The sequence below is a fragment of the Trachemys scripta genome, chromosome 7 (genome assembly GCF_013100865.1).
Source record: "Trachemys scripta elegans isolate TJP31775 chromosome 7, CAS_Tse_1.0, whole genome shotgun sequence".
NCBI lineage: Eukaryota > Metazoa > Chordata > Testudines > Emydidae > Trachemys > Trachemys scripta.
In genome coordinates this window covers 46,585,788-46,611,892 of record NC_048304.1, presented here as the reverse complement: position 1 = coordinate 46,611,892, position 26,105 = coordinate 46,585,788, and the positions used below count along the sequence as shown (strand labels likewise).

The 26,105-nt window shown below is 45.6% G+C and overlaps 3 protein-coding genes across 3 annotated transcripts in view; 1 reads left to right on the top strand and 2 right to left on the bottom strand.

Annotated features, from left to right (window-relative positions):
* The window catches only part of DCAF1 (DDB1 and CUL4 associated factor 1), a 113,703-nt gene extending 104,263 nt beyond the window's left edge, over positions 1–9,440 (top strand). Inside the window, exons 23-24 of the mRNA XM_034775400.1 lie at positions 1,822–2,077; positions 8,501–9,440. Coding sequence (XP_034631291.1) covers positions 1,822–2,077; positions 8,501–8,559 — 315 coding nt within the window. The 3' untranslated portion in view covers positions 8,560–9,440. The remainder of the gene's footprint in view (positions 1–1,821; positions 2,078–8,500) is intronic.
* A 4,183-nt stretch (positions 9,441–13,623) lies between these two features.
* Positions 13,624–16,715, bottom strand: RBM15B (RNA binding motif protein 15B). Its single transcript, XM_034776195.1, has one exon. The coding sequence runs from the start codon at positions 16,591–16,593 to the stop codon at positions 13,888–13,890; it is 2,706 nt and encodes a 901-aa protein (XP_034632086.1). The 5' UTR covers positions 16,594–16,715; the 3' UTR covers positions 13,624–13,887.
* Positions 16,716–17,590: 875 nt separating this feature from the next.
* MANF (mesencephalic astrocyte derived neurotrophic factor) lies at positions 17,591–26,104 on the bottom strand. Its single transcript, XM_034776196.1, has 4 exons — positions 25,939–26,104; positions 23,077–23,204; positions 21,840–21,981; positions 17,591–18,033 (listed from the first exon to the last, which is right to left on the bottom strand). The coding sequence occupies exons 1-4, from the start codon at positions 26,024–26,026 to the stop codon at positions 17,849–17,851; spliced, it is 543 nt and encodes a 180-aa protein (XP_034632087.1). The 5' UTR covers positions 26,027–26,104; the 3' UTR covers positions 17,591–17,848.
* Between the last annotated feature and the right edge of the window lies 1 nt (position 26,105).

The following is a 26,105-nucleotide window of genomic DNA, read 5'->3' as shown; positions in this document are numbered from 1 at the left end:
GGTAACCCTAGGCACACCACTTCTGAAAGGTTGCCAACCCCTGAACTAGCTCAAATGAATTAAAAAATAAATCTGTCCACCCGTCAGCTAAACTGAAACCAAAAGTAATTAAGGTTAATTCTGCACAGCAAACCAAAAGTACTTTTGGAAAAATGTAAATATTAGCATTCATTCAGTTGTAAAGGTTGACAATAATATAGTACATGATGTGACATATTTATAAAAGTCAAGTTGACCTCAAAAATTAGATATTCCCCCCTGATTCTATACATACATATTAAAGCCGCACCTTTTAACTCATTGAAATTGAAGGAGGGCTTATTGATATAGCATATTGTTTTTTTTATTTATTTAAATGATTTTAATAGTTTATAGTAAATTTAGGCCTTTACCTAGGTTATTTCAAACTGAATTTTAAACAGGTTGATTTTGAAAAAGAAAAATGTATTTAAATAAACTAGATTTTTTAAAATCATTTTTTTCTTTATTATTAACATCTATTTTTATCCATCCGATTTTAAATTATGTAAATACTTCCAGTGAGTGAGACATACTTTGGAGGCCTTTCATGAATCTAAAAATAATAGAGCTCAGTGGATGGATAGAATGTCAGGGCTTGCTGCTATTCCTAAATTTCCAGCTGTGGACGGTAAGCTCAGTACCCCTTTATGCTGTGGATGCACATGCTTTGGAGAACATTTACCTACTGCTTTTAGTCATAATACCATTTGTATGTATGTGTATTAGACAGCCTTAAAAAAAAAATGTGGTGTGGGGGAGCAAAGAAGATGGGGCTTCTCTTCCCTTAGCATAATTCTGAAAATGAAACCAACCAAAATCTGTCAATGCCACAAGAAAGAGGCAGGGTTGAGTATCTGTCTCTGATGGGTTTGTCAAATATTCCCCAGCTGCTTTATAATCTTGCAAGGTGTGTCCCATATATCCCCTCAGACTCCATGGTTCAGGGAGGTACTTTTCCTGCCATGTGAAAATATTCCATCGGAGAAGAGGGGTGTGGGTGGGTGTGATATATGTGCAAGAATACTAAAAGGGGACTGAAATTCAGAGACTTGTTGGTGCAGCTGGTATCCTCTCAGTTGTGCGCAAGGATCACTGAGTGCTACCATTCGCCTCATCCCACTCATAAAACCATGCTTATACCAGAAATGGCATTCAGGCTGGAAAGGGTTTAATTTATGGAATAAGAAATTCAATAACTAAACACAAACTAAAATTCTGATGATTGTTTTCTCCTCTTTAAGCTGTTCATTCAGCACACTGGTAGAATGGAGACTCCGATTCACAGTGTAAATTTCAGTAGTGAGACTGCTGAGCCACTTTAAAAGAATTTATAATCTGAGGCTTCATGGTTGAATTGAATGGCTCGTGGTTTGGTAATGGGATAATAGAGATTTTCACTGGACCTCAAATTTCATCCTGGTCAGCAGTGACCAATTCCAGTTTCTCTGACTGAATTAATGGTCTCAGACCAATTGTGAAGGAACAGCTGTCTGTGTAAGCCTGGCATGAGGCCAGGGATTGTATCGAGCTGGGACTGAACTATGTGCCTCTGCAGATCCGTGTGAGGCATGTTGGCAAGTAACATCATGGGGCGGAGGCGTGCGATGTTACACCTGTTTTATGGGTAACAAGGACTTCTCCAGGACTGTCAATCTAGCATGTATTGTGATTTAAGGGTGAAGACGGTAGAGTTTACAAATAATGTTGGGTGACCTTTAGTTTGGGGAGGTATGCATTTCCCTCAGTAGAGTCCCCATATACTTTTGCATGTCCTAATGGGCTCTTTTGCTGTCGCTGCAGGAGGAAGAAGAACAAGAGGAAGAGGATGATGATGAAGACGATGATGATACAGATGACCTTGATGAACTAGACACTGACCAGCTGCTGGAGGCCGAGCTGGAGGAGGATGAGAATAATGAGAATGCTGGTGAGGATGGAGACAATGATTTCGCTCCCTCTGATGATGAGGAGCTTGCCAACTTGCTGGAAGAGGGGGATGAAGGTGAAGATGAGGATTCTGATGCAGATGAGGAAGTTGAGCTGATCCTTGGTGATAGTAAGTATACTTCTAACCTGGTGGTCACAGGTGGTCCCATCCCCACAAATATGAAAAAGATACATTTTCCCTCTGGAAAAATTGATTTCTCTCCTTCCCTCCCTGGATGAAAGGCACTGGTCCCCCCACTCAATCAGCTTTAGGCCTCCCAAAGAGCTTCACTGGTAAATACCAACCATGGTCTGAGGGAACCACCTTTGTTAGGTCTAGGAAGGAAACTGTTTCCATCTTTATTCCCAGATACACTTGAGAGAATTTAAAAGCAAGTTTTGCAACTCCGTGTGAAGGATTGTTATGTATGCTCACAAATCCTGCTCTCCAGTGGGACGCAGACCACTATGTAACTTCTCTCCTCTCCTCTGCTTTGTTTATACCCTCATGGAAATGGGAAGCCATTTTTTTCCTTGTTAGTTTGAGCCTTTTCCATTTGGCTGATGTACTTTCACCTTCTGCAGTTACTTAGAGAATAACCCAGCATGGCGTTTCTCAGCTTGCTTCTTCGTTGCCCCTGACCGTTCCAATGCTAACCTAGCTCTGCGCATAAGGTTGAAGTTGTTCTCCCTCCTGGTTTGGAAAAACAGAGACTTCATTTAAAAGAAAAATAAATAAATAAATAAATAACGGCTTTGGAGTTTGTCTAGCACTTCAATTTTGAAAATGCTTAACAATCAAGAGAGGATGACCTTGTGGTTAAGGTGGCACTGGATTGAGACTCAAGAGATCTGAGTTCTGTTGCCACCTCTTCCACAGATTTCCTGTGTGATCTTAGGGTATTCACTTAGTGTCTCTGTGCTGCAGTTCCCCATCTGTCAAATGAGCATAGTAGCACTGTCCTACCTTACATGTGTGTTGAAGATAAATGATGTTTGAGGTGCTAAAATATTGCAGTGATGGGGCTGGATGGGAACTGAGATGGAAACCTGACCTCTCTGGTGGCAGGTTGGAAGGCTTTGAGTGGCAATTCTCAGTTTCTGAGCTGGTATAGCCTTCTACACTAAGTTCAGAGTCACTCTCACTGGCAGACTCATCCATGCTCTTCTTCTGTTTCGTTGTAGTGCAGCCCTGCTCCTCTGTGATCAGACTCATGAATTTGGGGGTAATGTCCCCTCAGGTCTCCAGAGATTTTCTTATATGTATGTCAGTCAGTCCGCTGTTCTCTTGAAGGTGGTAGGTATTTTGTCCAAACAGGACGTTTGCATAGCTCTAATTAAAAATGAATTGCACTTTAATAGATACTTAGCGGTATTATTTTGTGAGAGTGCGTTCGAACAGGCCTATGACAGGTCCCTTAACTGAAACTAAAGGAAATCTCAGTTTAGGAGTCACCGGAGCCAGGAAGAGAAGTGACTAAAATTTGGTCCTGCAGGGCCTTTTCACCACTTTCTGGCCCTTCTGCCAGAGGGGGAGACTGGCATTCTGTGCTGCATCTGCCTTACCCCACTTACTTTACTGTTGGAGGAAAGACAAAGTCCTGTGGGGCTGCCTCTGGCCTGTCCACTAACTCTGTGTTCCTGCTTCCTCTGATGGGGCTACAGGGCTGCTGTGAGCACTCAGCAGCTGTGCGGGGAAGACCCAGTGGGAATGGTAAGGAAGCCACAAGAACCTGACATCTCTGTACTTTGGCTTGTAAGGACGCAAGGGGAATGGGTATTGAGGAAGGAGTTGAGTACTGGTAGGTAGCAGACACTGGTGGGAAGGAGAGGGAAGGTTACACAGAAATGGGTGAAATTTTGTGCACTTGAAAAGGAGCTTATTTTAACTTGACTGTCTTTAAAAACCTCTGCATTTGTAAGTCAATTGGCTTTTAGTTCCTATAAATGGCTGTAATGTGTACGTGTGCCATTTACATCAATCTGTGATTGAGTCTCGGTAGAAGGGGAGGCGGCTGCAGCAGAGAATAAATGATCATCTGACATCCAGGCAATGTGAGTACACCTTTCCTGCTCACGACTTTACCTGTTTGAATACTGAATCACAGAGATCACTAGTTGGCTCCAAAATCTCAAATGGGCACCGAGCATTTAGACTTGATACCTAAAGTATTAGAAACTACTCAGTCTACAGCATTGAGAAGCACACAGAAAACTCCAAGCTTATATGGGAAAGACAAAGCAGAGGCTTCCATTAGAGAGGCTAGTGGGTAACAGGTCTGACACTTAAGGGCAATAGTTAAAGTAATCATCCAACTCCTGATGCTCGAGGGAATTAGACACACCTCACCACTCATTCCTGAGCAGCCTGCAGTTTATAGAAGGGGAAGGGGGTGAATGTAGAGAGGTGAGGGGTGGGGCATTACTAATATGGCAAATGGGCATGTAATATCAAGTTTATTCTGGGGTTTTAGATCTAGATTTGGACTGGTGGTTTGAGGTTGTCAACCCTGCAGTGAAATTGCAGCCTGTGAACACTGGGGGTGGGAGTGTGTGTGACCCCTTTCCAATGGGCACATTGGGGGGAAAACAGGTTGGCACTCATCTATGCTCCACCAGAGCACTGCCCATGACTGGTTCCCACCCCATCACATGTCCCCTCCCAGCTATCCCCCACCCCATCTCCTTGTTGCCCACTTAATTTTTTGGTGTAGTAGAAAATAGGGAGGAGGTAGAAAGGAAGCAGAGGAAATGGGGGTCCAGGAATTGCTGATCCCATCCCTGCGTATGTGGTGGCCTGGACCATGGGGAGGGAGGAGCAGCCGCAGCAGTTGGCTGGCTCTCTTCTTGCTCTGGCTCCCCATGCTGGCCCATGTGCTACTGCAAATACCTGAGTCAGATGCTTTTTGTGCCTCACTTGAGCATCTGCAGTTTTGAATGGTGCCTCGCTAGCCATGCCAGCTAAAGTTGGGGTAGGATGGAAGCAGGTTTGGCAGTAGGGTGCATACTGGCTCTGTACATACATAGCTATTATGGACATAGTGCTCCTAAGGACAGCTTTGCAGAAAGACAGCACTATGGGGTGCTCTTGTTCAGAAGCTAGCCAGAGTGGTTTGTGGGGTAATTCCTTTAGGCTTTTCCCCACTGCCATCAGTCACAAGGGCTACATAAGTCACCAGGCTAAAGGGACTTGTCACAGCTCCACCTGGGCCAAGTTCCAAGCCTCTGCCAAAGGGGTCATTTATGAGTAGCATCAGCACCTCTTGCACTGAGTGCGTTGCCTGCTCAGAAGTTGCTGAGCAGGTGCCCTGTGATTTTGGGCTATTTGAGACTCCACTTTGAACTTGTATAGCTGCAGCTAGCCCTCCGAGATGGCTGTGAAGTTCCCCTGCATCTTTGGAGTCTCTAGCTAGGAATGGAACTCTCAGCCATGCTCTGGTCAGGTTGAACTTGTATGGTTAGCTGGGTCCTGTGGCGGCTCCTCTTTTTGGACTCAGCTTTGTCAGGCTAGTGTGGTCCAGGTCCAGCATGCATCTTGTACTTACCGAATCATAATCTTCTCCTCTGCCTTCCCTGAGGCTGCAGTCATGTCTTACAAGTTCCCAGCCGTGGGGAGACCAGTGAGCCTCAGAGACTCTGATCCTTGTATTCACTGCTTTGAGTCCAAACTTGAGATGCACTATCCAATGTATAGCACTTTGCTTCTCCTCCCCTGCCCCCCAGTGGTACTGGCCCTCTGAGCTTCTTACTGGCCATACTAGTATTTCTTGACAACCCTCCCTAAGCTTGGCACAGTTAGTATGCCCGTGTACAGTGTGGGGACATAATAATTAAAGGAACAATGAAAACAGGGAAGTGAGTGACCCCGGTACACATGTCCCGGGCAGGGAGGGGTTGCCTTTTCAGGAATGACCTGTGAAAACATTTAAAATGTGCAGATGTTCCTTTCAGCCTCACGCATCACTTGGGTTGGAGGGGATCCACACAAAGCAGCTTGAAGCTTGGCCTTTCTGGACTAGGGCAATTTCTGCACCCACTTGGGTTCTTGCAGAAGCTCGTTTCATTGTCTGAGTCACTAGGATGTCCTTATGAAAATGCTCCTAGGAAATCTGGGGCTATCTCCCCCTGGTAATGCCCTACAGAAAGCAGCTGGGCAGGAGTTCTGATCCAGCCCTGGGAAGAAGCCTCTTGCTGACGGGCTGAACTTGGGTATCTGCAAGAAAAGTGTCTGATTAAAATGAGCATTTCTGTCCCGCTTGCTGGTGACTGGGAACTCACAGCAGAATAACTTGCTTTTCAGTGTTGGGCTGAGCTGTGAACTGCTATTCTAACACCTGGAACAGTGACTGCCAAGCTAGTACGTGAGCTCTCTCCAGGCATATGTATTTGCAGATTTAAGGGTTTGTGTTGCGAGAACAGTCAGTGTTTGAATTGAAGAGCCTTACATGACCCAGTGAAGCATTGTGCTCTCCCTCATGGCAGTTATAACAGGTCTGTGTGGTCTCACTTGGGTAGTGTGAGAACAGTTGACAAGATAAGTGCTTTGTAAACGTCTTGAAAGGTTCTGTGCTGTCTGGCCAGTGGAGTGATAGAGGTGGTACACCTGAGGCATACATTGGATTCTTAAGGACATGGCTGAAGGCTGATCAGCCAAGAAATTCTTTCCTCATGAGATCAGGATGCCTCTCTCTCATTCAGTTCCCACCTGCTAGTAATAAATAACTTCTTTTCTGCCTCTTTTCCTCTCCATGTTTTCTGGACTCTTCAGATCTGTTGTCCCTCCTCTTTCCCCATGTAACCTAGTTGCTATTTTACAGCAGCACTTTGTGGCTCAGTTCCCATTGCATTGCCATAGCTACTGCTCTCCTAGGCTTTACAATAGAGGCTGAGTCTTGATTGGCTGGTGGGTCACAGCTGAAAGGGCAGCCAAGCATTTTCAGGGACACTCTGGAACTTCAGCTCCCCTGACTTTTCAGCCCAGCAACTGCTGTCCCTTGCCCTGCCCCGCCCCATGGCAGAACATGCAGCTGGATTGACTTGTACTTTCCCTTGAAACTTCTGAGATGTGTGGCAGCTGGTTCTCCTGAAGTGGTCAGAGATCTTGGCCCAGCCTGGCCACAGAAATCAGCAGCACTGGAGAGTTGCTATAAACATTTCCTCTGGATAAATCGGGACCATGGAAATAGCTCCCAGATAATCTTTTTAAGCAAAAGGAAAAGTTGAAAGGAGTCCAGCTGCAAGTATTCCATCTGGGCTGGAGGAGACAACACAGCATTGAGTTGTCTGGGCAGTGAACTTGTGATACTGGATAGTTCAGACTATAAAATATTTCTTTGACTTTTGCCAACCCATTTTTCCTACCTATATTAAAGGTACCTACAAAGGGGGAAAAACAGGCTTGTGGCCTGAGCTGCTCCCCCCCCCCCCCCCCCCTTTTTTTTTTTAAAGGCCTAAAAGGTTTGTCACCCTTTTTATGAGGCTTTGCTTATCCTGGAAGGCTCTCTGGAGAGCTCATGAAATGTAAGAGAAATCCTAAGAAGCTGAGGGGAGAGTGAGTTTTGGTTATTCTTTAAAACTGCTTTTAACACCTAGTTAACTATAGCACTCAACAAATACTTAGGAGAAAGGCCATCTTTGTTAAATATTCAGTAACCATGTCACTTCAGCTAGGGCCTGAGAACTCATGGTATGTGGCTCTGCCACTTTATACTCCCCTGCAGCACAGCTGAGGGAGACTTGACTTTCCTGTTTAAAGTTAAAGCAAGTGATCGTGGGGCGGGGGGATGGAACTTTTGGCAAATACTTTCATGTCTTCATTCTGCCTCACAAAGCTAAAAAGGGCAAAAGCCGTTTTTAGAAATCCTCTGCAGGTCACCTTTAATGAGTGCTGTGCTGCTATTTCATTGTGAAGTGCTTTGTGGGAGGTGCTATAAATGATGGTGTAAATATAATGAATTATTGACTTTCCTCACTAATGAGGTCCCAGCAGTGCCCTGCCTGGAAAGGCAACAACTGTTCAATAAGAATGTAGCTTTTGGTGTCTAGTTTGCTACATACTGAACTATAACTTATGCAGAGCCCACACATCCAAGGTAGGATGTCGTTTCTTGAAATAATGTGTGGGATAACTGTGTTGCAAAACCACATCCCAGCAACATGAAGTTATGTCATTTATATGTTCCCAATAAGTTGTGCAAACAGTTTACATAGGAGTAACCTCCTGGTGGAAAGTTCCAGCCCCACTTGTGCAAGGGAGTTCCGTCAACTTACATGAATTATACTAGGTAAAATTGCACCAGTCCCTTTGATCCACTAAAACCCTACTGTGCACTCACCTTACGCCAGCTGACTTGCTGGCCTGAAATACAATTACAGGCTGTGTCTCTAGCTGCTAATGCTAAGGAGTTCATTGGTCTGTGATCAGTTTGCTTGAGCAGGTGGTGGTAGTCTCTTGTAACTGACTGATGCAGAACAGGCTCCATTACTTAGCTGGCCTGACATCTGCATTTTTTCCACATACACCAAACAAATAAACCATGTGTCCCCTTTCCAGCTGACAGCTCAGATAACTCTGACTTGGAAGACGACATAATCTTGTCTCTGAATGAGTGAGGAGTGACCACCACGCAGGGTGTTGGCAGCAGGAGAAGTTCCCTTCCCAGAAGACAAGAGACCAACCCGGAAGCAATTTTTGAGCACCCCTTGGGACATCCAATGAACTCCAGCCCAGCAGTTGTTGGTTTGGGTCAGATCGAGGCGCTTGAATAAACAGACCAGGGGTTAGGCCTCTTTCTCTCTGCCTTTTTTTTTTTTTTTTTTTTTTTAATTTTTAATTTTAGGCTGAGATGAGACTCTCCTCTCCACGGAAACGTCTGAAGCTATTTCAGAATATATTTTCTTTGTACAAAGTTCTTTCCTAAAGAACAAAAATAGTTTTATATAAAACCAAAAAAAGGAAGAAAAAAAAAAGAAAAAAAAGAAAAAAAAAGGCAGGTGTTATAGTAAAAAGGGTCTGAACTTTGTATCAATCTAGTATCTTGTTACCACGGGTCAGGTTTTGGGGGAGAAAAATGGTTTAAAATTAACAAAAGGGGCATTTTTACTGAGAGTACTAAATGAAATAAGAGGATCATGGTTTCTAAAATTGCTGAGAATTGAGAATTTTTTTTTTAAATAGCTGTTGCCATCTGCTGCTAGCTTGTGTATGTGTCACCTGCCTTTAGGGAAAAGCCCAAGGGGGTAACTGAACCTCCAGCCTGTTTTAAGCAGAGGTTCTTGCTGTGACAGCAGCCAGAGGGGGAGGCTGACACCCTGGTATTCATGGAGACAGGGGCTCTGGGATTGCAGTTTGGGCCCTTTTTTCCCCCTTGTGATTCAAGTTTTTTTAATCTTTTTTTCTCCCTTTCAAACCCTCTGTGGAAACTGCAAATTGAAGACCTTTCTTTAATGTAAAGTGTATTTATTAAAAAAATAAAATACAAGTCCTGTCTCTACGAATGGCTGTGAGCTGTACCCATGTTTTCCCCCTCAGACCTGCCCAAATAGTATTTGGGAGCACAGTATCTCCCAAGACACCCCAACAAGCAGCCATCTGTGGGAGAAATGACTGAGTTGCAACACAAAGGACAAGGTAAATCAGGTGGGAGGAAGAAGCAGTGCTGCAATTACAAAGAACTGTTAACTCAAAACATGTTCAGTTCTGTGACAGAACTTGTCCTTCACTCACTCAAGGCTGCCCACCAGAGGTGTGCCTTGGACATCCCTGGCAACTCTTCCATGTTCCTTGTTTTGATTTAACCTTGTAAAAAAACACAACTATTTACTGATTAACAGCATACTTGGTCTGCCTTGAAACAAAACTCTTACTGCTTTACTACTGTGATTTAAGATATACCTGAACATTTATTACACTGGTTATGGGACTACATAAATGGTTTTGTAGTGGGGTTAACACAAGAGAGGAAGAGATCATGTTATGTATGCAGGCTGGATGACAGATAAGTCAAATGAGGTGCTGTTGTTTTTGAGACCGCAAGGGCCCCACCTTAAAAATCACCTAGGTTAGGTGCCTTGTGGCTTTCATTACAGAGAGCAAAACTAAGTTCACCTTCACATCAAATTCCAAGCCCTAACAAAGCACACTACATACAGCCTGGTGCTCAAAAAACATGCCACCACTTGGCTGAAAACATCTCTCTTCTGAAAACTTTTACACCTTTCTTAACTTACCCTGGTGGGTTGCTCTCTTGTCTATTCCTAGAATTCAGAATGGGAAGTTTGCACAAAAAGAATGATGTTGAGTAGAGAGCAAGGAAGCCCAGTGAGTTTCTTCCTCCTCAGTTCAAGCCTCAGGCAGAGTCAGGCCAGCACTACCCTGAGTAGAGTGTTTTTAACCACAAGGGGAGATGGCCTTTACTCTCTGCCCACCCTCCCAGAGTGGTACTTCCCTCCAACAGTTGCTAATTCACTTTGTCTACCCCAGAGAAATTAAGCATTAAAAAAGATCCCTACACAAGACTGTTTCAAACAGGTTACATGCATGTAACCTGCCTACAGTGCCACTTCAGCTGGGGGGGATTGCTGGTCTAACGGCACTAGTACATAAATGCATCAAGGGTTTTTGAAATGTCCCACAGGGAGCAGTGCCAGGATATTTACCTGAGGGGCATTGCAATATGTGGTTTAGCGCATGGACATATTGAACAGTTTGTGCTCTAAGTCAGCTCTATCCTACCAACCTAATTCTCCAGTAGAGCAAGACAGCCTGGTTGAACTGATTTCTAGGCTCTCTTTCCAGGGTACTGTCCCCCAAAATGGCCACTGAACTGCTCTTAAAACCAGTACAAAATCCTAGTGTAGACAAGGCAGAACCATTTTTACCACCACGCTGCTGTTCGGCATTTACTAAAACAGCAACAAAAAAGTTCACTGCTGGAGCTATGTCTACACTACACTTTCCACTGCTAGTTTTAGAGTAGGTGGGAATTGTTTTGGTGTCTTTCCCCATTGCAGAGACTGGCTTACATTTTCCCTCTGCCCCAAAAATCTCATCTATTCACAAAGGTCAGGCAGGATTCACATTTGTCAAGACCCATGCTTTTGTGGCCCTGTATGTATCTAAAAGACACTATAGGGCCAGTCTCCTACACTCAATGAGATGTTAAGGTCACATGACATTACCACCTGTTGCACCTCCCTAGGCTGGGCTTACCTAGTGCTGCCATCCTCTCGTTGCATCTTCACAGAGGCCCTGCCGTGAAGGAAGGGTTCTCGTAGCTGGAAAAAAGTGTCATAGACCTAGCAGCACCCATGTGCTATTACTTGCTTGTCAGTACATTCCCCATGCCTTACCTACTGTGAAGTCTTTGGGGCAAGGACCTTGGCCTTATTTTTCTGCACCTAGCATACATTTGATGCTAGACAGATAATAGGCACCTGTTTTTATAGTAATTTTAGATGTCTGAATATTCATGACACCAGGGGCACAACCACATCCTGGGAATGATGGACTCCATTCATAAACACTCAGCCACATTGAACAGAAACCCATTCAGGAAGCAACAGTACAAGGCTAAAGCTCTAATAATCTGAAGTTCTAATTACTATTTACTTGGGCCTTGGCATTGCAGAGCTCAAGTAACATTTTTCTGGCTTTGGCCTCAGGGAATCATCTGTCTCTGGAACCTTCCAACTCGGATCATATAACAAGCAGTCATTGCCACTCAACCGAAGAAGCAGTAGCAAGTAGAATTCACAGCACTAGGCAGTAAAAGATTCAGTTCACAACTGCACTTTCAATACACAGGATGTTTGTGACAAAAGCTAGAGTTGCTCTCTAACACTGACCATGTGGAATATTTAATAGCAGTTGGTTTCAAAAAAACAAACGTAACACTTCAAGATGCTGATAGCTTACATAAGGAACTATCAACACTACAGGACTTGGCCACAACACAGTTAAACTGAAAGCCCTAGTCAATCCAGCTAGCCTCTAACTTTTAGACATGTTGTTGTACTTGGGGAGGCATTATTATGGAAGCCTCATTATTAAACTCACCCAGTAGCTCTATTTTAATATAATTGCAGTATTAAATAAAAGCAACAAATTGTTTACATTATTGAAACAAGCAACTGACTATGCACCAACACTGCTGTTCCTCGTCTGAAACTGTGCAGGATAAATGGGCTTTATTAGTGTGAATTAACCTCCCCCTTACATAGCTTCAGCCACCAGTCAAATGAGCGTATTAGCTCACAGCAGTTTTAAAAGGGTCTTTGGCAACTTTCTGCCACTGAGTGTCTGGCTCACACCCACATGTGCAAAAGAGATGTTTGGATCCTCCAGCATTGTTGTTTTACAACAAAAAAGAAGTCTGGAAATTCAAAGAAACTGCTAAATTTAGGGTTGGGTTTTTTTTTTAATCCTAGAAACTCTTCTCGAAGACTGCTAAAGGCTACCAGCATTATAAAATAATGTAACTGTGTGGCTTTTAAATCAAGTTTGGAATGGTTAACCCGCATCATTAAGGTCTGGTCTATACTACCCGCCTGAATCGGCGGGTAGAAATCGACCTCTCGGGGATCGATTTATCGCGTCCCGTCGGGACGCGACAATCGATCCCCGAATCGGCGCTCTTACTCCACCAGTGGAGGTGGTAGTAAGCGCCGCCGACAAAAAGCGGCAGAAGTCGATTTTGCCGCCGTCCTCACAACGGGGTAAGTCTGCTGCAATACGTCGAATTCAGCTACGCTATTCACGTAGCTGAATTTGCGTATCTTAAATCGACTCCCCGCTGTAGTGTAGATGTACCCTAAGATACTGAGAAATTAGAGAGGCAAATGGCCTAGCTTCTGTCAGACAACCACCTCACAGATTACCAGAAGGAACCGCCCCTTCTTCAATTCCAATTTTCATTCCTTCTTTATGCTCTTACTGTGGCAGGATGTCCCAGGATCTTAGGAAAATTATCTCTTAGTCCATAATTATGTTTTTAAACAGCCAAAGGTATTTTTTCCTCCTTTAGAATCCTGCAAACAATTTAACTTTGGCAAAACCATGGCAGTTAACCTTGTCCAGATAGTTGAGCTCTGCACTATACAAAAGGGCATCTGCAGTGCAATAAAAACTAAGCTTGTGCCCTTTATTTGTTTATGTATTACAGAGGCCCAAGAGGGTTCTCTCTCCAAAGAGGAAAGGTGGGATTTTTTTTTCCTTCCCCACCCTTAAAAATTATCAGGAATGTCAAGACTTGTCTACCTATATTTTGTTGAAGCTTCTTGGTCAGTCCTTGTGACCTTTTATAAGCAGCATTTTGCTCTCAAGTGTTAAATAGCTGTTAAAAAAAATAATTAAAACTATGAATAAAAGTCACTTTGATCAGGATTCACTTCCTTGGAACTTATCTACCTCTATCAAATATTGGAGAATTAGCAGAAAAGTGTCAAGACTCAAATTTATAATATACAAAGCAAGCAGGCCAAGAACATGAATTGACATTTCAGTGTCTCTCATATATCATACAGAAGTCTTCCCCCAATCTTCCAGGGCACCTGGAAAGAGGTAGGGGAAATATAGGTCTGAGAAACTGGAAAGGGAGGAGGCATCATCTTTTAGCTCTTGGGGGGACAGGGAACCAGCCCCTTGTAAGCCCATAAAAACCAAGATACTGCACAAGATTAAAAATCCATCAGTGAACAAGGCTTTACTGACAACTTTCCATACAGTTAAAAAATAAAAATACAGAACACAGTGGACAGTGTCACATATTAAAAAACGAATAAAACTGGATCTATTCAAATGGTATTAAAATTAAATTGGAAACTAAAAATCTTACAGTTTTGTTTAAGGTTTACTGGGCTTCCACCAAAATGATCGGCCTTAAAAACAACTGGGTTGTGACACACACAAAGAAAACATGGAATCTGAAGAGACGGTGTGGGCTAGGCAGTGTCTTTGACTATAACTATCACCATATGTTCTTCTTCTAACTTTCCCAATGTCCTTAGTGCTGACTGGAGGTACTGCTGAGAGAATTCACAGGGAGGGAAAGCATAAAGCATGCCTGTGTTGTCTCTGCACTTCGCCCCTCCCACAGGCAGGCTGATGACCCCAGCAGCCTGCTTCTGTTTCAAGTAGGAGACTAGATTCCTGAGAAGCCTTCGCTGCAAGCCAGGCTCCACAACAGGAAAGGTCCCCTCAGCCCCTACCCCTCCTTGGGTGGCTTGGGTAGCCAGTAGCACTGCATAACCATTAGGACTGCCTTGTTTGATACGGCGAGTTACTTCATCCAGCTTGGGCTGGTCAAGCCGAAGTCTTTGAGCAATCTTGAGCTGTGTTAACTTCCCACCAGATGAATGGTCTTTAAGGAGCCCATTGATGACACCTAGGTCTCCCTCCAGGATGTGCATAGACGTGGGGAAGCAGCTATTTTTTAACACAAGAAGCCCGTTCCAAGCAAGTTGCAGTGTCTGAGCGAATTCTGATAAGTTCTTTACTTTTTTGGTCTCAGATTTTGGCTCCTCGTGAGTTTTTGATTCCGATTCACCAGTTCGATGATTGCGTTCGCTGTCCCTCTTTTTAGGCTGAGGAAGATCAGAAGTTTCACGATGGGGTTTCTCCTCAGACACGTGCCGGTTGTTCTGAAGGGAGTTACTCTGGTCTCTCTCTGTTCCAGACTCTGTAGTGTTGTTCTCTTTGCGAACCCTGTCTGGGCTGCGATCTAAAACTAGCCCACTGGCCTTTGTCCTGCCTCTGTCCTCGTAAGGCGAATGAGCAGTCCTTCCTCGGTCACTGGAAAGGCTCCGGCGTTTCCGTCTTTCTTCCCAAGGCTTGGGCACGCTGCGGTCACTGTCACTACCCCAACGTTCTCCGCTGCGGCTACGCACGGATCGGCCGTAGCTCTCCAAGTTATTTCTGCGTTCAGCATTTTTGGCAGGGCTAGCCCAGTCTGCCTCTGCAAAGCTCCTGTCTCTGTCCGAGTACAGGAGATGTGGAGGAGTCCTATCTCTCACCCTTAAGTCTTGCTCTAGGCTTCTGTGCCTGCTATATCCATCAGGTAACAGCTCATAGTGCACTGGGAGTGGTGCAGGCTGGTACTGCTGGGGGTATCTTGTCTCTTCAGCTTTGGCAAAATCCACTCTAAGTCTCCTCTCTGGTCCACCCAAGGGGAAGCCCCTCATCTGCGCACAGGCAGCCTGGGCAGCATCCAGGCTTTCATACTGAATATAGGCAAAGCTATCCCCCTTCACATAGTCAATAGTCCTGATGCTACCAAAGCGATCAAACTCCCTAGCAAGGGCAGCCAGGGAGGTACTTGGTCCAAGGCCGCCTACCCAGAGTCGAGTAGTAGGGTTGGCTTTACCATAGCCAATTTTGATGGGGTTCCTGCCAACAACCCGGCCAGACATGGCGACCTTAGCCCGATGGGCCATGTCCAAGTTCTGGAACTTGAGGAACGCATAGGCCCCACCTTGGCCTCGAGCAGGGCGCTTGATCACCACCTCCTCAATGATGCCATACTTCTCAAAAGCACGTCTCAGCTCCACCTCTGAGACGTTATGATCTAAGTTCCCAATGAACAGGTTCCGGGTGGCTCTCTGGTCATCCTCTGGCATCAGGTCTTCCTCAGCCACTATGGGGTAGCCATAGGGTCGGCCACGCTCATCATACAGCCCATAGTAATCCAGCGCCCTCTCCCGCTCCCGGGAGAGCCCAAGGGCAGCAGCCTCCAAGGCAAAGGCTGCAGCCGCGGCATGAGCGTGCCGGGGCCTTGGCTCCCTCAATAAAGGGCTGGCAACAGGTGAGAGCGACCTCTGCTTATACTGGTAGGTGCTGTGGATGGGTGGCAAGTAGCCCAGAGGCTCTGGGGAGGGCACAGGTGGGGGTGTGCGGCTCCTGCGACCCCCACGCAGATACACAGGCTCCACCTTGAGGGGACGATCGTACAGAAGAAGCTGCCGGGCCCGGGCGTGTCTGCGGGCATCGCGGGCGTCCCCCGGGTGCCGGAAGTTGACATAGGCGACACGGCCGAGCTCGGGCGTGTGGGAAAGCTTCACACTGATGTCGCCAGCACCCCCACTCGCAAAGCGCTGGAACTGGCGGAAGAGCCCATCCTCCAGCAGCTGGTCAGGCAGCGCTGCACTCAGCCCACTCACCAGCAACGTCTTGTACTCGCAGGAGCCGGGCGGCTCCACCACCAGCCCTGGCGAGCCCCCCAGCGGAGCCAATAGCAGGGAGGGTGCTGCCCCCGGGGGGGGGCCCGCCAGCAGCAGTGACGGGGCCACCACGGCCCCCGGGAGGGCCTTGGCCTTGGGGACCCCCAGCGCCCGGGACGACGACGAGGAAGTGGAGGGGGGGGCGGCCTGGCTGCTGCGGGCGCTGGAGGCCGAGCCGCTCCCCGCCGTGCGGTGGTTGGAGTCGCTGCCTCCGGCCCGCTCGTCACCGCGGTGGCTGCGGGAGCTGGAGGCGCCGCTGCCACCACCGGGCGGGAGCTTGTCCCGGCTACTACGGGAGGCGCCCGAGCTCCGGTGCGGGCCGCGCCGGCTGCTGCTTTCCCGTTCTCGCTCCCGGGGCCGCTTGGCGGCGGCGGCGGCTCGGCCTCCTCCCGCCCCGCCCGGGCTGGGGTCCCGCTCGCTGCCGCGCTTCATGGCTCCCGGACCCACGGCTCAGGAGGCGCCTCCGGCGGCCGCCGCCATCTTGGACAAAAGGGAACGAAGGCGGCTCCGGAGTCCGGCCGCCGCGCCGCGCGGGCCACACGTCATCATTTTGCGCCCCGCCGCATGGTGGCGTCAGGGGCAATGGCGAGCGGGCGCCAAGGCACCTGTCACATGACAAGGGAGACCCTCCCGCCACCCACGCGGCCGGAGTCATGTGACAAGAAAGGACCAATAAGGAAGTGACAGTTACAGCCCCTCCCCGTCAGGGGACCAACGTGGAGAGCGCCGGCTTCGAGTGAGGGGAATTGGCTGTGGCCCGGCCCCGCACAGCGCCCCCTGCCGCAGGAGCGAAGCGGCCCCTGCTACTCGAGATCAGCCAACAGTGCCAGGCCGCTATGGGGCTGAGACCAGGCCCCTTCCTGACGCGAGTGGCGTTGGCTCCTGCAAGCATCCTTGTGCCTTGCGTGGGACTATCTCTGCACCTGCCTGCAGGGAGGTGCTTCACCCCTACCCCACGCATCCTCCTACCAGGGTCCAGGCCCCACTGCGTACATCACACCCTGCAGCACTGGACTAGGACACCCACACACCCATTAAACACACTACAAATCAGGAGGCAGGGCTAGGGTAAAGCTGCATTTACATAAGCAGGCTCTGGTCTCACCCCTCCCAGCTATCCTTGCCTCATACAGCACTAGAGGCGCAGTTTGTACCCTAACTGGAGTCTAGGACTCACAGTGAAGCTTGTGTAGGGTCTTGTATCACACCAAACTTCTAACACACCCTGCAATCAGCCTTCAGCAGTGTATGATTGCAGCTATGCAGCAGCTGGGAGGTATAGATGCCCACAGGGTTAGACAGGCTCAACTTTGTGCACTAGCACATCACTGCTGCTATTTTTAGGAGACTAGCTTCTGCTGAACTATAGCCATACCTGCTTGTGATTTCCACTAAACTCCTTTCAACTCAGATAGTGTAAAAAAAGAGATGATTTCTTTTTACTTTAATAAAAAAAATCCCATACAGATTGTGATGTCCTAAACTAAACCAAAATCAGGAGAAATACAAACTAGAGACATGACATGACATAACATAACAGGGGTGTTAAATGAGCATTTCACAACTCCAACTGACAGCTTTGGGAGCCCAGTTAAATAAGTTACAAAAAAAGGCTTTATAAAGAAACAAAACAGAGAGATTAATGTAGTTTGTACGAGGTGTTATATGACAGAGGCCACTACATTGGTCAGAGATCTGTCCGTGAACTGGCTGCCTTTGGTGCATATTTAGGCATCAGTTCATTGATTTTGCGAATATAGTCTGATTTTTCTGCACAGCCCTTGCATGTTTCACCCCAGTCATCTAGGATCTTCTTCAGTTCTTTCACTCTCAGTTTCTTCAGGTCCACAGTGCTCAGGTCAATCTGCTTGTCTAAGGAGAGAGAGAGGGGGGGGGGGGGGCAACATCAGTTATTTTAAGTGAGCAATAACAAATTGATTAGAAGCTGTCAAAATTAACATCTTTCTTAAAGACACTTGGTTGGCTTGTTACCTTCACTGATTGAGTTGCTTGTGTTTAATGTCTTTCACTGGAGAAGGCCTACTCTTGTGGAGATTAAAGAGAATCCCTACCTCACAGAAATGAAATGAAATATAAAAACAGATAAAGGAGGGGGAGGGGAAAAAGGGAGATGAGGCTTAAACACAAGTACAAAGGATATTATTTTGCAATGAGGCAAGGCAAGAAGGAGAATCGCAATCGAAGACAAACAAGGCTGAATTTCATGCACAAGGACTCGGAATCAGTGAAGAGACTGGCAGTGTCAGACTGATGCAGTCAGAGCAACAGGAAAAGAAAAAAAATAAATAAATACAAAATAATTCTAAGTACAACAGAAGCCAGAAGCCTGATGAACAGGAAGTGGGGCCACTAGATGATCAAGGTGCTAAAGGAGTACTCAAGAAAGACAAGGCTATTGCAGAGAAGCTAAATGAATTGTTTGCTGTGGTCTTCGCTACAGGGGATGAGCGACATTCCCACACCTGACCCATTCTTTGTAGGTGATAGATCTGAGGAATTTTCCCAGACTGAAATGTCAATAAAGGAGCTCTGGGAACAAACTGATAAATTAAACAGTAATAAGTCACCAGGATAAATGGTATCCACTCAAGAGTTCTGAAGGAACTGAAATATGAAAACTGCTGAACTGCGGTATGTATATCATTTAAGTCAGCCTCTGAACCAGATAACTGGAGTGGAGCTAATGTAATGTCTATTCTTTAAAAAAAGGCTCTAAAGGCAATTCTGATAACTATAGGCCAGGAAGCCTAACTTCAGTATCAGGCAAATTGTTTGAAACTATAGCAAAAAACAAAATGATCAGACACCAAGATAAACATGGTATGTTGGGGAAGAGGCAACACTCCTTTTATAAAAGGGAAATCATGCCTCAACAACGTATTAGAATTAGTTGAGAGTGTCAACAAGCATATGGACAAGGGCGACCCAGTTGATATAGTGTCCCTGGCCTTTCAGAAAGCCTTTGACAAGGTCCCTCACCAAAGGCTCTTAAGCAAATTAAGCAGTCACAGGATACGAAGGAAGGGCCTTTCATAGATCAGTAACTAGTTAAAAGACAGGAAACTAAGGATAGGAATAAATGGTCAGTTTTCATAATGGAGAGAGGTAAATAGTAGGGTCCCTCATGGATATGTGCCGTTCAACATATTCAAAAGTGATCTGAAATAAGGTGTAAACAGTGAGGTGGCAAAATTTGCATATGATACAAAATTACACAAAATAATTAAGTCCAAAGCTGACTGCAAAAAGCTACTAACCCGGGTGACTAGGCAACAAAATGGCAGATGAAAATCAGTGTTGATAAATGCAAAGTAATGCACATTGGAAAACAATCTTAGCTATACATACAAAATGATGGGGTCTAAATTAGCTGTTACCAGAAAGATCTTAGAGAATCATTGTGAATAGCTCCCTCAAAACATCTTCTAAATGCACAGCGGCAGTCAAAAAAGGTAATGTTAGGAATCATTAGAAAGGGATAGATACTAAGACAAAAAATATCACACCACTATGTAAATTGATGGGTATGTCCATACCTTGAATATTGCACGCAATTCTGTTGCCTCATCTCTCAAAAGATATATTAAAATTGGAAGAGGAGAGCAACAAAAATGATTATGGGTATGGAACAGCTTCCATATCAGGAGAGATTAAAAAGACTGGGACTGTTTCGCTTAGAAAAGAGATAAATACCAGGTAATAATAGAGGTCTATAAAATCATGAATGGTGTGAAGAAAGTGAACAAAGTAGTATCATTTACCTCTTTGACACAACACAAGAATTAGGAGTCACGCAGCAGGTTTAAAAACAAACATAAGGAAGTACTTGTCTATACAATGCAGAGTCAACCCGTGGAACTCTTTGCCATGGGATGCTGTGAATGCCAAAAGGATAACTGGCTTAAAAAAAGTTAATCAGGTAAATTCATGGAGGACAGGTCCATCAATGGCTATAAGACAAGAGGGTTGGGGATGCAACCCAGGTGTCCCTAACCATCCAACTGCCAGAGGCAGGGACAGGATGACAGGAGATAGATCATTCAAAACAGCCTTGTGCTATTCACTCTCTCTGAAATATCTGGCACTGGCCACTGTCAGAGACAGGATACTGGGCTAGATGGACCACTGGTCTGACCCACTGTGGCCATTCTTATATTCAGCTGCTGAAGACTGGACCCAGTGAAGGGGAGAGAGTCTGGGACACCAGAAAGGTGGTGGTGGTTACAAGAGTTCAAGCAAGACAGAAACGAGGCAAGAATTAGGGTTTTGGCAGTAAGCACAGAAAGGAAAGGGCAGATTTTTATTTTTATCTATTAGAGAGAAACATAAGATTTAGTGAAAGCCTGGATGTGAGGATTCAAGGGTAATCCCAGAGCTGTAAACTCTAATGATAAGAGAGGACAGTGGATTCTCCATCTCAAGAGGTAAAAGGAGAGGTTTTAGAAGGAAAGACAAGAGAAACGTGACAAATGGATCTTCTTAGTAAACAGACAAATATCCACGAGGAGACAGAACAAAAGAAAGATGTGGCCTGCACAGAAGAAGAGGTGGGTTTGAGAATCATCAAAATAGAGGTGATGAGAGAGTGGATAGGAATACTCAGAGAACAAACACAGAAAAATGGAGCCCAAGGACAGACGCCTAGCAACTAAGATATTTCTGAAGGAGTGGCCAGCAAGGTAGAGATCACTTAGGAGAGGATAATCATGGAGGGCTGCGAGACTGACCATTAATTAGGCTTGGCAAGGAAGACCTCATTAAATGGATTGTCATGAGCAGTTTCAGTGGATCAGAACTGGAAGCCTGACTTTTAGGGAATCAAGGAGGGACCATTTAAAAATGAAATAATCTCTTGTAAATGTCTTTGATAGGGTTTGATAACAAGAAGCCCAATTGCATGTGGAGAGTTAGGCATCCACGAAAGAGATTCTCAGAAGCCAACAACCTGAGCAGGAAGCTGCCTAAAATGGCCAAGAACAAAATGAAGAGTGTGCTCTGAGCACCTCCTGGATTGGGCCCTGCAGGCAAGAGGGCAGGAGGTGGGGGTTGTCTTGTTTGAAAATCCTGGCAGGGCTTAGGCATGACCTAAGGCTCCATACAACTTGATAGCTGTCGGGCAGTATCAGGACTTAAGCAGAGTTAGGCAGCAGCTGAGCAGTGGTTTTGTGAATGTCAGTGATGCTTAAATGTTGGACCTAGGCATCTAGAGAGGCAGTTAGGCACCCTCTAGCCGCAAGGGTCTGGGCTAATCCTGGGCATAAGCAATGCTGCACACTAGACAAACCCATGTCTGTGCAGGAACCCTCTGAGTTGGATTAGTGCCAGACACAGCAACTTTCACCTAATCACCCTATTAGGAGCCTCCAGGAACATTTACTACACATACTTGTGCTACGGCCTAACCATTCAAACATCTCTAATGGGGTCAGCTCAAGTTATCTGTCATAATACTTGCTCTTAAATTCTTCAGCAAGATCAGCAGAGTAAGTGGCTTCACCTCATCAGCTTTCAAAAGAAGCCCACTTTAGGCTGTTTTAGATTAGAAACAGATCCATACAAGGGATCGGATGGCAAGTGCGTTATCTATCAGAACAAAGGTCCATACTGCAGAAAAATCCAGTCATTTAACCCCATAGCTAACGTCTCCCCAAACTCACCGTATTTTAGCTCACAGATCTGGCTGTCTTTCTTCTTCAGTTTCTCACAGACCTTTTCCACAGGGATGTGGTGACTCAGAGGTTTTGATACCTCATTAACCATTTTAGTGGCTGCATCGCTGGTGGCTCCAATGTAATAGCACTAGAGGGGTAGAAAGGAAAAGTATGAGGTGTCTAGTGATGCTGAGGGAAAAGAATCCTTTCAGAAGAATTCAGCTGATTTTCTTGGGTGCTTCCTCCCTCCTCTGTGCCAGAGACCCTGAGCTTTCTGCCATACGAATCTCAGTCTTGCCATGATTTTATCTCAGAATTTGTTTCATCCAGAGGAGAGGACCAGCTGCTTTGGTTCAGATTTCTAGAGCAAGCAAAGTGAAGGGTGTGGAAGCAAATAGTGAAACTCTGTTTTTCTCTGACAAGGGGGAACAGGAGCAATAGCCCCACTTTCACTCCACCTCTTGGAAGCACCTCAGCTCCAGGGGAAGATTTATTTTCACTCATGAGGAACAGAGAGAACATGCCACCAAGAAATGGCTTATTTGGCCTTTTGTCATGCACATTTTTGACAGACTAGGTCGCATGGTTTTGCAGTTTCACATTTACTGGTACAGAATATTTCTCCATGAGTCCTATTAGAGCTATGAGAAAAGCTGATTTCTCATTAGGTTGATGTAGGTTGTCCTGGTACCCCCGAGTGACATTTTATCTGAGCTGGCCTGAAGGCAGAGTTTTCTCAGTTCAAGGACAACTTGTCTGAAGTACAATATGTCCCTGAGTATGTCTGACAAAGTCACTCCTAGTTCTCTTCAAAGATAGGGGAAGGCCTTTCTACTCGGGTCACTTCATTGTGAAAGCATTTTGGACTGCTTTCAATTAGCACTTCCTTTGCCATTTTTCAGTTCAAGGGTTGATAAGCATTATTATTTAATCATAATTTGTACAGCAATCTAGAGGCATCATCTAATGCTCAAGGGGTTCAGTAGAAAGTAAAATTTAATAAGAAAAACTCTCTCATGACAGTTCAATTACAGGCAGAAATGAGTTCAAGCAATAGGAAAATTGGTACCAATTTATTTATTTTATAGTGGAGAGGGATTGCACTCCTCCTCAAATCTTCCCTATATAGGCCTATACTGTATACACAACCATTCAGTGAGAGACTTTCCCAGTTTCTATCTACCTCCCAGGTGTTCTATGAATTATTCTGCAAAAGAGATAGTGATGGATCACTGTTACTTACCAGTCGGTTCTCTTTGCCTTTTGCTTCTTTGCAGGATTTCAAGAGTTCTTTTTCAACATTAGCTGGTGTGAACTCAACATCCTTGTCCTTTAAACTCTGGTAGAACCTTCCCAGGAATGTAACACACACTAAAGGGGGGAAAAATGGGAAGAGATTCATAACATTTGCACTAACCTGGAAGTAGCACTTGGGGAGAACTATACGAAAACAAGAGAATGAAGGGGTTTGTGAATTAGGTTAGGACACTGCATTAGCAATCAAGAACCTATCCCCTTGGAGATGTACACATGACAATTACACCATAGTAAATCTTTCAGAGCATGAATGAGGACAGGTGACTCACATATTTATACACCTCACCCACCCTGTCTTGCTAATACTTAGAACAGAACAGAAACAGATCCACTGAGATCCCTGAGGAGAGATCCCATCAATGACATTCATGTACTGTACTGGAGGAGCAGCACAGATTCAGCTGAGGCAGTTGGTTCTCAACCTATTTACCATTGTGGGCCACATCCAATACTACATTAGTGGTCCTGCAAATGTCACATGGACTGCAGCTCTGTGCTGATTGGCCACAGTTTGAGAACCACTGAGCTGTGGAAATACAATGCTAGCAACAAACAATAGAGGGAGCACTAAGCGGTGGGTGGGAAGAGCCAATTTAATGCCCAGGCTCTCTTATCCTTCCCTCCCAAAACAATAACTCAATGTCAATCTAAGCACTTTAATTATGCAAAACGATTCTGAAAATGACAGACTCTAAATAAATATGGCACTGTCAACTCCATGTTTATTGTCTCTCAGTATGTACAGATCAAGTCCACTCAGTTTACAAAGGAAAAAATGCTTTGTTTAAGAATGTCAGCTTTGGAAACTCAACCTTGACCTCAACATTACCAGTATGAAAAATTCTGTGGGCCAAATGAGACCCTCAGCAGCACTCTTGCAATCCTGTTACCTTCAATGATGAGACAAGGTGCCCAACCCTGACCCCATCTCTGGGGTTGGGGGAGGGAATGGCACAGGTTAGGGCTTCCATACATTTTACTGATACCAGGAGAAGGGATCAACCAATCTCTATGGCCTTCAACTACTTTTACACTCAATTCCAAAGTCAAGGGAGGGCATAAGAAGTTGGAAAATACAGGATCACCTATTTGAGCCCCACACAACCAAGAAGAAGTCTGCACTCCAAATATGTAACACTGGCAGAAAGCATAACCTGAACTAAATAGGTAGCTGAACTTTTTCTACATGCATAGCATCTTTTTTGGCCATTTCACATTACTTCTCCCACAGTGCTGTCCGCTGTTCTTGTGCTGTGGTCTAGTATTTGGATTCCAGGTGCTGCAGGGAATGATATTGGTGACTGAGTTACTCTTGAACCTGAGTTCCAGCATGGTGTTACAGGGCACTGGAGATGCCATCTTTCAGATGAGGTGAAAAAATTAATCCCCAATTAAAGAGACTATGGCATTTTTTGCAGCAGTAGTGGTGCAAAATTCCAGAACTGCAGGGAAATTCCAAATTGGATAACTACATCTTTAAAGTTCCCCTTAAAGTTTCATCTGCAGAATCTGTTCACTTCTTCACTTAAGAACTGTTGTGTAACTCTTCTGTGCTGTTAAGTAGTTTAAACCTAAGAGGCTGATGCATTTCAGTGGTGCACCAAGATCCCAGTGTATAGTTTGTATTATTAGCTGAACACTGGCACCCTTTAGCATAAACGGCACAATATATATTACCTGAACCGGAGTATAATGGTGACCAGTACTGTATGATTTCTATTGTGTTAGTCACCACGGTATCATTTATGCCATGTAAGGAGACAAAGTTTTTTAAAATTACATTTCACTTATCAGATCAGGCTTGCAATTTACAAATACACTTGAACATAGTCAAGATTCACTTTCTCCTTTACTAACCTGCCAATATTCAGGTTCAGAATTCACTTCCTTAGCTAGGGAAGTTCTTCCATATCACAAAACCTTTCATCAGAACATTCCTCACCCTCCCTACTTTGCTTTATTTGGAGATTATCAGCTATTACAGAAAAAAAACACCCTAAACCCAGGATAGAACAGAGAAATGAAGAACTGAGTATTAAATGGATCTTTAATGAAGGTGAACTGTGAAACGAGAGCAATTAAAAAAAAAAAAAAAAAAACCAAGAGCACAGAGTACTAAATATCACTATTAGGGACAGATTTTTAAAAGGTATTTAGACACCTGAAGATGGTCATCAAAATACCTTCAAAAATTTGGACCCTGGTCTCAAATTGCTCTTCTCAAATGGGTGCACGTAAGAGAGAGTTGTAGTCCTGGCTTGATATCACTATGAGGCCCTCCACAGATCTTTCCAAAATCAGGACTCCCTCTTCCTGATATAAACAAGCAAAAGTTTTGGTTAAGTGTTTTAAAACAGGCTGACAGAGACAACAGAAAGCTACTATGAAGGACAAAGCTTAATTTTTGCTTTGTAGCTCAGGCAGGATAAGTTCCAGACCCAACAGATAGTGACAAGAGGCAACTTCCCTTCGCTTTCCTGGGCTGCTCTTCACTAGGGCCTTTTCCCTCTGAGACTGCCAGGCACCTCAGGGAGCCCCCCGACAGCCCCCTCCCGCCCGGGCACCCCCTCCAGAAACCCCTTCCGGCCCAGGAGACCCCAGGCAGCTCAAGGACCCCTCCCCCCACCAGGAGCCCCACTCCTCCCAGCCCCGCGCAGCGGCCGGTAGTCCGCCCACCGGCCGAGCGAGTCTCCGGCGAAGAGCAGCCCCACGAGGCCAAGGACTCGCCAGAGCCGGTGCCGCCCTGCGCAGCCCCCCGGACAGGGACACCCGCGGGCACCTCGCTCACCCTCGCACTCCCCCTCCCGCAGGGCCCGGCTGCCGCCCGGGAGCAGGATCAGGGCCAGCGCCGTCCAGAGCCCGTTCGCCACCCGCATCCTGCCGCTGCACACCCGGCTTCCTCAGTAGCACACGCCGCTCTGCCAGACCCCTTCGCACCCGGTGCCTTGACAACAT

Excerpts from the sequence above, each read along its gene's own strand:
- MANF (XM_034776196.1), bottom strand. The coding sequence starts at position 26,026 with ATGCGGGTGGCGAACGGGCTCTGGACGGCGCTGGCCCTGATCCTGCTC. Across the intron at positions 23,205-25,938 it reads GCGGGAGGGGGAGTGCGAGG|TGTGTGTTACATTCCTGGGA; the intron begins GTGAGCGAGGTG and ends TCCCCCCTTTAG. Across the intron at positions 18,034-21,839 it reads GATCTGTGAGCTAAAATACG|ACAAGCAGATTGACCTGAGC; the intron begins GTGAGTTTGGGG and ends CTCTCTCCTTAG.
- RBM15B (XM_034776195.1), bottom strand. The coding sequence starts at position 16,593 with ATGAAGCGCGGCAGCGAGCGGGACCCCAGCCCGGGCGGGGCGGGAGGA.